Genomic DNA, 11,406 nt, shown 5'->3' with positions numbered 1-11,406 from the left:
ACTGTTGCTAGTGGAAATCTAGGAACATAAATGCAGTTTAAAATTAAGGTGCACGGACTCTTTATAGGATTAATGCCTCGAGTTGCGAGGAATATCAAATATTGATTTTACCTCAGAGGTATCAAATCTGATTCTGACGAGCATTTAATCTAGCGTGATATTTCATTGAATTAATGAAGGTGGGTCGCAGCCTTTCAGAGCAGATTTTGAAGTGAAGTTCTGTCTGCCAGTTTACATGCATCCAAGAGATCCCACAGCACTGCTGTCACGGCAGCACAGGCTCCTCGAATATATAAAGACAGCAATTATTTTCTAATGGGACATTGCTCTCTATATATTAGTTGCCAGGTATTCCTGTGGAATGACTGTACTGAGAAAGGCACTACATAATTGTGAGTTTGTTCTTTATTTCCCAAGTCCTTTGGAAATAAGCAGATATTAACTGCAGCAATTATGTGAGGAATTACAATTTAGTTTAGAATGGAAATGAAGAATTCAAGTTCCTCACGATTTGTACACGCGCAGCTGGACATTTTACAAAATGAACCACTGAGACTCAATCATCCAAGAGTAAAAGTTTAGTTCAGTTTGGAAATACAGTGTGGAAACAGGCCATATAGACTACCGAGTCCGTGCCAACCAGCAATCACCCCGTACACCAGCACTATCCTACGTACTAGGGACAATTTGTATCGAAGCCAATTAACCTACAAGCCCGTACGTCTATGGAGTGTGGGTGGTAACCGGAGCAACCAGGGAAAACCAACGTTGTCACAGGGAGAACGTACAAACTCCGTACAGACAGCATCCATAGTCAGGATTGAACTGGCACTGTAAGGCAACTCTACCTGCCCCACTATGCCGCCCTAAAGAGGATGATTGAGTACATATTTATTTTAAAGGGTATGGTTTGGAGATGCAAATAATTTATACTCCTCTAATGCTGTTTTCAATCACTGGCCATTTTTTTTTCAAGAGGAACCAGATTTAAAAAAAACATAAGAACCTCCAAGAATTGCTGAAGAATGATTAAAAAAGTGAGTCATTGCTACCAATGCCACAGCTGGATGAGCAAAATTGGTATCACTTGATTCTTGCATTCACTTATTTTCCCACAGTTTCCACTATAGCCCAGTCCCCCACATCTAGAAATGAATAGTTTGACAATAATAGAAAAGCCATTAGATTCAGCGTGCTGCCCAACTGAAGGATGTATTGCTAGCCGATGCTATCTCATTAGTAGCCAAGTAAAAAAATAAACTGACATTGTTTAATTCATAATTTGTGCTTTTTTTGGTTTCCATAACACCTTAAATTTATTTTAATTTGTGTGCTGATGACGCTTCATACACCCCCATTCCACAACCCCCAAAAGAAAGACAAGAGCATTTCTCATATCAAAGGTATATGAATCTAAGTGGTCTTATGATAAGTCCCAAGGTCAAAATAAGCTTTCAATTTGCAGATTAGTCATTGGTAATCTCATCATCTTCAGTTACTGTGGGTTCTATATGGCCGTCAGATTTCTTCTTTCCTTTTCCAGCAGTGCCCGTTTTCTTCCCTTTTTGCTCAGCATTGTTGGTAGCAAGTTCATCACATTTATTCTTAATGAAGTTTTGCTGGAAAAGAGACATTGTACGTTAATTATGAGCTTCATGGTGATAAAAAAAACATATTGCAGTGGTCAAGTTTGCTGGGTAAGTTAACTGTCTCTCAGAGCTGAGATGTCAATATAGTTTGGAAATGCTAAAGCTGTGTTGCTTATAGTTTGGAAATGCTAAAGCTGTGTTGCCGATGGTTTGGAAATGCTAAAGCTGTGTTGCCTTATTAAAGTTGCCTTGTCTAATTAAAGTTGCCTTGCCTAATTAAAGTTGCCTTGCCTAATTCAAGTTGCCTTGCCTAATTCAAGTTGCCTTGCCTTCTATATAATTAAAAGTCTAATCTTGACCACTTCCTGTTTGCGTTTTATATTGATTTTAGAAAAAACGCTACCGCGTACGGCTGTGATTTTTGGCCACCTTCTCAGTCCCCCTCCACTCATCAGGTGCCGAGTATTTTTCCCATCGATGAAAAATAAAAGAGTTATTAGTGTTTAAAAAATGTTGAGATTCTCTCTCCTTTCAATCATGCCATGAAGGCCATGCCCCTTCTGGTGGATGGGGGGGAGGGACTATAAAACCCAGAAGTGTGGGCGTGGCTCAGTCTCGGCAAGATGGAGGGAGAGGTCACGACTCGCTGTCTTTAGTGGCCTTGCACCCTGCTTGAAGTGGAATGAAACTGCAACTGAATTTGGTGGCCTTACACCCTGCTTGAAGTGGTAAGAAACTACACTTGAATTTAGAAACATAGAAAATAGGTGCAGGAGTAGGCCATTCGGCCCTTCGAGCCTGCACCGCCATTCAATATGATCATGGCTGATCATCCAACTCAGTATCCCATCCCTGCCTCTCCATACCCCCTGATCCCTTTAGCCACAAGGGCCACATCTAACTCCCTCTTAAATATAGCCAATGAACTGGCCTCAACTACCTTCTGTGGCACATAATTCCACAGATTCACCACTCTGTGTAAAAAATGATTTTCTCATCTCGGTCCTAAAAGACTTCCCTCTTATCCTTAAACTGTGACCCCTAGTTCTGGTGGCCTTGCACCCTGCTTGAAATGGAATTTCAAGGAATAGCCGTGAGTCAACTGCCAGCCCACCAGCTGTAAGTGAGCTGCCAGCACAACAGGCTTGTGTGACTGAGCCGCCAGCCCAAGAAAACATTCGGCCCACAATGTCCATACTAGTCCTATGGAAACTAGTCCCTTCAACCCACAACACCCATACTAGCGCTCCAGAAAGCTCCCCCTCCTCCCCCCCACTGGCCACCAATATTGGAATTGGTGGAGAGGTGGAATAATGCGTTGGGGGACCGGCCCTTCCGTGTGATGATGAGACCCAACGGGTCCACTTAGTCTAGTCTATATAATTAAAAGTCTCATCTTGACCACTTCCTGTCTGTGCTGCATATTGAGTTTAGAAAAAATGCTACACTGTGTCGCTGTGATTTTTGGCCATCTTACTCACAGTCCTCCTCCGCTAAGCCAGCCCTGAGGATTTTTCCTATCGATGAAAAATAAAAAAATTATGAGTGGTTGAGATCAGCTGGTTGGTCCTCTCGCCTGTCAATAACCACAATGAGGGGGGGGGGGGGGGGGGGGGGGGGGGGGGGGGGGGGGGGGGGGGGGGGGGCAGGACTATAAAACCCCGGATGCCTGGACATGAGTCAGTCACTCTGCAAGATCGCGAGGGAGAGACCACGACTGTCATTCTAAGTTGTGAATCAACTGAGTCTGCAATGTACTTGCAATAAATGATTTGTTAGTCCTTAATGACAATGCCATGAATTGTTTGGCCTGCTGCCCTGCCTGTGCTTGAAGGTGCAATGCTTATTTGGAAATGAAATGAAATGACAATGCCATGAGTTGTTTGGCCTGTTGCCTTGCCAGTGTTTGAAACTGCAATGCTTTATTAGGTCCGACTGTGTTTGGAAGGAATAACTGCTTTATTAGGTCTGACTGTTTCGAAGGAATAAATGCTGTATTAGGTCCGACTGTGTTTGAAAGGAATAAATGCTTTATTAGGTCCGACTGTGTTTAGTCCAAAAGTCCCGCTCATTTTGTGACTGCGTGGTGGACAGGTCGCGCTGATTGCGTAATTTCCGGTGAGTGCAGAGGTCGTGCTGAAGTGCGTAATTTCCGGTAAGGGCAGAGGTCACGCTGATTGCGGAAGTGCCGCTGACTGCGGAAGCCCCACAGTGGAGAAGCCACGCTTAGCCGTGTGAGTAGATTCAAGAAAGTATACTGTCACATATATGGTGTGTGAGTGAGTGTGTGAGTGTGAGTTTGTGTGTGTGAGTTTGTGTGTGTGTGAGTGTGTGAGTTCGTGTGTGTATATTGGAATTGGTGGAGAGGTGGAATATTGCATTGGGGGATCAGCCCTCCAGTGTGAAACTCGGACCCAACGGGTCCCACTTAGTCTAGTATCATTTTATTAGTGTACTGGGACATGTGACAAAGGGAGTTTCCCAAGGGTCTGTACTTTAGGTTGTATACCATCATTGACTTGGAGGAAGGATTGCAGTATAATGTATTTGGTAGTATAGTAGAGACCATTCTATCAGCAAAGTACATTTTAAAAATACCTGATAAAAGAATAATGTAAAAGTTATACACAAAGTGCTGGAGTAACTCAGTGGGTCAGGCAGCAAAGTTATACATGAATATCACTTTAAAAATCTTATTACGAGCAGGACTGTGTTGTAAGTTGTGGAGGATGTGGAGTGTGTTACATCCGTCACTGTGCATTCATTACTGAGACAACAATGTGTCCAGTGGACTGGCCTTGTTAACTGAATGGAAAATAGCCTCATTCCCATGGACTTCAATGGTGAACAATCCGTAGGCGAGGACCTGCCAGATCTGCTACAGAGGCCAATGTAAACGAGATAAAGTGATGGCAGATGAGATGCTTATGGCCAACTGTCCAAATAAATTCAGGTGGCTGAGAAGAGGCTCAATGCCTTTACCTGCAGTAAACGCAGCAAAGACTGCCATCGTAGAATGGAGTTCTTTGTGCATGACCTTGAGACCAATGTTGACCACGTCAAATCAACATTCTGAAGGATAGATGGCAGCCTCACTCTGAATGTGACACCACTATCAAGATGTATGAAAAGATTCAGAACAGTGTGCTGGAGAATGCGAATGATTTAAATCTTTAACAATGCATCAATGCCATAATGTAACCAAGATGTCTGATGTAAAACTTTGATTTTAGTATTAAAGAATTAACAAATTACACAATGAGACTGCAATGAAATACCCAGGAAGACCTTAGTAGTAGTAAATATCCACAAGGGAATCCAACTTGAATAACAAAGTTAAGTTGATTGGCAATATAAAGGCCATAATGTCTTTCTTCTTTGCAGAAAAAATATTTAGATAGCAAAAATCAATTACTTTGAACAAACAGCAGCAGGAGAAGAAAGAGGAATGATGATGGTAAGCATAATTTATATAGATAATTAAACAATATATTTAACACTGATGCTTCAATCCTGCTCAGAGGGTCTGAAAGAGCTCCAGTAATATTTAACTAGTCAGATTTTAAATGTCCTTAGATCCGTCACAGTTTAGCTTGGATTTTTTCCTTAAGAAATTCAATAAAATCCAGGCAAGACCAGCTTGCAATCTTAAGGAGTTTTGATATTCTAAATACCCTATCTTCATTGGAAGGGAATTCTATTAAAAACTGTTTTGAGTACTTTTAATGGTAAAGTTTTAACATAATTATAACATTTATTGCAAATATGAAGAAAGGTGCAACTTCACCAGCGCTTTGCTCCTCCTTGCTAGCAGTTTCACATCATCAGCATTAATGGTGGTCCGCTTGCCATGTCTGTTGGAAGATATTAAAGTTAACTGCCTCCATCAGTTTTACATTAAATCTTAAAATTAAAATGAGTGTGTCATTCAGGGAGAAGATGTTCAAAGCATTTGCAATCTGCATGAGCAACTTTATGACTTGTTTCACATTATGCTTCAAGTAGATAATCTAGGTTCCTGTACAGTACTGAGGGTTGCAATGTTCACAGTTCTCTTTCAGAGGAAATGCTACAAGGCTCTGGCTTGCTCCAGTGCTTCAAATTGATATGGAATCATAGATAGATACAAGAAGCACTCGTAATGTTCTACGCATTCCCTCAATTAATCAATAACACTAGAAAATGTTTTTTTTGTTTCATTTTATGAAAAATGTGTCTACATACTCAAAAGTAATTCTGATGTAAAATACATATGATTAATATTATAATACAAGATAGTAATTACCCACACCTGCTGTGGTAGCAGCAATAAAGATCCAAATGGTAACAGAAGCACCAATTAAATCCCATGATACATTCAAATGTTAAGTTACCAAGCTACCAAACTGTTGCTTACTATTTTTAGCTTAGTTTAGTTTAGAGATATGACGCGGAAACAGTTCCTTCGGCCCACTGAGTCCACGCCGACCAGCGATCCCCGCACACTAACACTATCCTACACACTAGGAACAATTTACAATTCAACAAAGCTAATTATCATCAACCCTGGGGTGTGGGAGGAAACCAGCGCACCCGGAAAAACCCCACAGGGTCACGGGGAGAACGTACAAATTCCATAAAGACAGCACCCGTCCTCAGGTTCGAACCAGGGTCTCTGGCACTGTAAGAGAAACTTGCGCCTCTTGCTGCCCATTTTCATCGGTCCATCTAAGGCAGAGCTTAATTTCTGGACTCTGGTATTGGGAATATGAACAACATAGCTTGCCCAATGGAGGCAGCAGAGGGGGCGGCACTGTGGCACAAAGGTAGAGTTGCTACCTCACATCGCTAGAAACCCGCGTTCGATCCTGGCTATGGGTTCTGTCTGTAAGGAGTTTGTACGTTCTCCCTGTGACCACCGGGTGGCGCCAGCAATGGCTGCCTCGCCAACAGTCTGTCTCGTCCCTCCTTCCTTGTTATTTTTTTAGTATGTTTTAAATGTAAGTTTTAGTGTTCTTTAGCTTGTTTTATGTGGGGGGGGTGGTTAGGGGAAAAATTCCATCTCTAGCGATGCTGGGCATGTTAATCTAAAAGCTGGGCATGTTAATCTGGGCATGTTAATCTATAAGTAATCAGCTCACTTATTCTGCAGTGATTTTGACTGGTTACAATAAAGCTGGCAGCATGGTTGTGCAGGTTGCATACCCTGAGCCGTTTCCATTGTCACTTTGGAAATTTTGTGGAAAGAAAAATGAAAAATAATTGCCATCTGACAAAGGAGATACTGAGGGCTTTGTTGGTATTATTATGGGCAGTGCCTCTCAGCTTCAGGGACTTTGGTTCAATCCTGACCCTGGGCGTTGTTTGTGCAATGTTAGCACATTCTTTCTGTGGGTTTCCTGCAGGTTCTCCAGGGGGGGGGGGGGGGGGGGGGGGGGGTGGGGGGGGGGGTGATTGGCAGTCACCGAGGTACGTTGTTTAGTAGAGTGACAGCCGCCGGAAAGAAGGTAGTATTGTACTTCCGGTGGCGCTGGTGCCAGCAGCCTCCACCTACAGCCCGGTATCTTTTTGTTTTTTTGTTTATTTAGTTATGTTAAAGTGTATTTTTTTGTGTTTTTTGGTGTTTTTTATGTGGGGGAAGAGGGCACGGTGCGGGGGATACCGTCCTTCAGCCGCTTCCTGGTGAGGACGCGACTATTATTCGAGTCGCGTCCTCGCCCCCCCCCCTCCCCCCACAGCGGCCTACCTACCTGGATTGGCGCGGCCTTTCCTGCCGGGATCGACCGGAGCTCCAGCAGCGGCGGGACAGCGTTGAAACATCGCGGGCTGGCGATGCCTTACCGGGGGTCGCCGTCTGGAGCCCTGAGTGCTGGACCTGCTGCACCAACATCATGGAGCTGCGGTTTGCGGAGCTCCCAACGCGGGCGGCGCTGATGGACAGCGCGGGGTCCTGCGACTCTGCCCGGCTTGGCCTGTGGACTCAGGAGCTGCAGACTCCGGCAGCGGGAGGCGGCTGATCAGGAGGTCCGGGCCGCTGAGGAGGAGACTGCTCACCGTCGGGGTTCGGCGTCGGCGTTCCACCAGCCCGGCGTGAGGGCCTGAACATCGGGCCACCCGGGGCGGCGACTGCGGGTGCTCGGAGGCCCCGACCACGGATGAACATGGAGGGGAGGCTGGCTGGACTATGGTGCCTTCCTCACCTGGGTGCCATTTATGTTATGTTATGTTGTGGACTTTCTGTGTTTGTGCTTTTTTTAAAAAATTTTAATTCAATTTCAATTTTATTTTTAATATGTTTTATTATTTATTTATTATTTATTTTTATTATTTTTCTTGTGATTTTTTTTAACGATACTGCCTGTACGGGAAATTCATTTCGTTGTCTCAAATTGAGACAATGACAATAAATTTGAATACAATACAATACAATACAATACAATATCACAAAGATGTACTTAGTAGATGAATCCGCTACCATAAATTACCCCTTGGTGCAAGTTAACGGCCAGAACAAAGGAATAAAAGGGAGCTGGTAAAGATAATAGTTTGCTGGGTGCAGGGAAACGACAAGAGGGTGAATGGGATTGCTCCCTCAGAGCTGGCATTGATTAAATGGGCAAATGGTCACTTTCTGTGTTGTTATATGTCGTACAGGCTTAATGTTCTAAGGGAAAACAAAGATTGGAAAGGGAACAAAAACAAGGTACCTGTATAGGGATAGCTGAGTAAGAAAACATCTTGTTTATTTTCCATACATTTACTGAGATATTGAGTACATCTGGAGTTGGTTAAGTACAAATAAATGCAGAATGCTGTACACACATATTTGATGTTAAAAAACAAACTGTTAACTTTCATTACATCAATATTACTTACTTTGCAAATAGTTCAAGATCCTTTGCAAAATTCTCTGAAAATCAATAAGAGGCAAAGTAGAAATAAGCAACACTGGGTCTTATGCAGATCATGTAATACAAATTTAGATGTTTCTGTGTTGAGCATTCCATGCAATTATATGTAAAGTTAATTTTACCTTCTTTCCCAGCAATTAAAACCAAATTCAAGCACTATTCAATTCACATTAGTAAATGTAGAACTTAAAAAAATAAAAATAATCGGCACTGTCTGTCCTCCTGTCATGCATGAAACTTGTGTCACACAGTACGTGCATACGTATACTAAAACTATCAGGTTGCCACCAAAGTTAGTTCTTTACATTCTTGTAACTTCTTACAATTGTTCTATGCTCTTACAATATTGTTCTTACAATGCTTTCTGCCCAATGGTTAGACCACTTCTTTCTTCTTACCAAATTGCTGATATTTTAAATGATTCCTTTATGCCAATTAAATTTAGTATTCTTTATAAATTAGTGCTGAACTTTTTTTCACACAAATTATCCAACAGTTTTAATTTACAAGCAACATGACAAAATTACTGTTAAATAGGATTAATAAATATCCACTGATTGAAAATATAAATAATGGATCCTCTATTTACGAGCGTATCAAAATTCAAACCAGATTTCAACAAAGTAATCCATGATTATAAACTATTAATTAAATTAATTAAATCAAACGAAAACTTGATTTTCCTTTGTGGCTTTTGCTTTATGGCCATTAAGGAGCTAGAAAGACATAAACTGGTTGAATTGAATAACAATATCCACTCATTTTCTCACACTGACCAGGAAAGGAAAGCACAATTAGACAATCCAGGGCACTGTACACCAGAAAGTAGGAGCAGGATCTAACCATCAAGCCTTGCAAGCATGCCCCAGCATTCGATGTTCGATCTATGCTGGCCTCTTTTCTTCGAACTTTCAATTATTAATCTATCACATCTTATTCATCTATCTGGCCTATCCACTACCCTCAAAGAGAAAGAATGTCTATCCATCTCAGTGATCTGCCCATTATTTTGTAGCTATGTCCCCTTTTTCATGACCTTCCCATTAGTGAAAACATCTTAACATAAAGTCAAATATACTGTGCCCTCCATTATGTTTGGGACAAAGACCCATCATGTATTAATTTGCCTCTGTACTTCACAATTTGAGATTTATAATAGAAAAAAATTACATGTGGTTAAAGTGCACATTGTCATATTTTATTAAAGGCCACTTTTATGCATTTTAGTTTCACCATGTAGCTGTGTTTATACTTAGGTGACGTTTTGGGTCGGGACTCATCTTTATTCTCATTTTCATTTCTGATTTTGAAAACCTTCAAAATAGTTGATCTGTCAAATTAATTCCAAGACTAGCAAAAAAGGTGATTATGAACTCATTATGGTGCATTAAGATTTTATCACTTCCTGAAATGCCATGGGTGGTCAGCTTGCACGCTCCACTTTCTGTAAATTAATTATTTTTTGGTGTTACTGAATTGATTCAACGGCTTCCAAAGTAAAATCCTTATAGTTGTGATTAATCTTTGAAACTGAAATGATTACAACAATATCAATGAGAAATTACAAGTTTACATTACATGAGTAAATTTAACCCCACAAAGCAGTAGTTAATAGAAATAAAATAATTGCTATATTCTTCAGAAAAACAGCTTGAAATAGGCACTGAAACTTGGAGCAAGATATGAAGATCTTCAAGAATAAAATAAAATGTGATGTTAAATAGTGAATAGATCAGTTTAAGAGAGAACAATGACAACTAATGTTAATTAATAGCGATGAAAGATATAAATGAAGATAACTTTGATCCAGATGCTCTTCTAAAGGTATATAAATCATCAGAATAAAATCTGATATAAATAAAGCAAGCGATTTGAGGAAGGTTGATACAAAATGCTGGAGTAATTCAGTGGGGCAGGCAGCAAGTGATTTAAGTAAATGGTTAGAAATACTTTATTCAAACATTTTTCTTTATAGAAGGGGAAAAGCATTTTAAAAAAGGAAATCAGCAGGATGGGTTGGGAGCAATTACTTTACAAGGAAATCTAGAATTAATCCACCAACATATCTAAACTTTTTCAACTCTGGTATCAACATAACTGCACCACCAACTGTATTTTCAGTTGCCAAGTACATAAACTCTGCAGTTCCTCTTGATAAGATCTTCACTTAAGGCAATGTTCATCTGGTGGGCGGCGCGACTCTCGTCAGCAGCGGCCTCTGCAGTCTGTCCGCGGTTTATTATTTTTTGTCTGTGTTTTAATGTAGTTTTTGTTATTTTTTGTTGGGGTGTGTGTGTGTGGGGGGGGGGGGGGGAGGGGGGGGAAAACTTTTTAAATCTCTCCCTGCACTGGAGACCCGACCTTTTTTCGTCGGGTTTCCGTTGTCGTTGGGGCCGCAACGAGGAGCGGCCTCCAACAGGAAGAAGCCGGGGACTCTGGTGCTACGACTCACCGTCGCCGTCGCGGGGCTGGCCAAGTCCGGAGCGGGTGGAGCGGTGGAGGAGCGCTGATGCTGCTGCTGCTACCGGAGAGTCGGAGGCTCCAACGGCAGGTCTGTGGACGGCGGCACCGGGAGCCCGCGGCTCCCTGGAGGGAGACCGCTTTTCAGGGCTCTCGCAACGGCGACTTCCCCCGCCCGAGTTGCGGGGTTGAAGAGCTCCTGGAGCGGGGCCTGACATCACCACCCCGCGAGGCTTGGAATGGCCTCGGGACTCTGCGAGCGCACGCCGGGGGCTCTAACAACAAGACCTCGCATCACCCGGCGTGGCTTTAATGGCCGCGGGACAATCGCCATCGCCAGCCGGGGGCTTTGACTTTGACTCTGACATCGTGGGGGGGGAGAGTGCAGTGGAGAGATAAGTGTTTTTGGCCTTCCATCACAATGATGTGATGGATGTTTATGTAAATTATGTTGTGTTGTTGTGTCT

The 11,406-nt window shown here is 42.3% G+C and overlaps 1 protein-coding gene across 1 annotated transcript in view; it reads right to left on the bottom strand.

Moving 5' to 3' along the window:
* Positions 1–1,266: 1,266 nt before the first annotated feature.
* cenps (centromere protein S) overlaps positions 1,267–11,406 on the bottom strand; it is a 30,529-nt gene continuing 20,389 nt past the window's right edge. Inside the window, exons 3-5 of the mRNA XM_055659664.1 lie at positions 8,445–8,478; positions 5,377–5,443; positions 1,267–1,619 (exon numbers count right to left, since the gene is read on the bottom strand). Of these exons, the coding sequence (XP_055515639.1) occupies positions 1,467–1,619; positions 5,377–5,443; positions 8,445–8,478 (254 nt within the window). The 3' untranslated portion in view covers positions 1,267–1,466. The remainder of the gene's footprint in view (positions 1,620–5,376; positions 5,444–8,444; positions 8,479–11,406) is intronic.

The sequence above is a fragment of the Leucoraja erinacea genome, chromosome 30, assembly GCF_028641065.1.
Source record: "Leucoraja erinacea ecotype New England chromosome 30, Leri_hhj_1, whole genome shotgun sequence".
NCBI lineage: Eukaryota > Metazoa > Chordata > Chondrichthyes > Rajiformes > Rajidae > Leucoraja > Leucoraja erinaceus.
The sequence above is the reverse complement of the archived record's forward strand: the minus strand, read 5'-3'. Positions and strand labels throughout refer to the sequence as shown.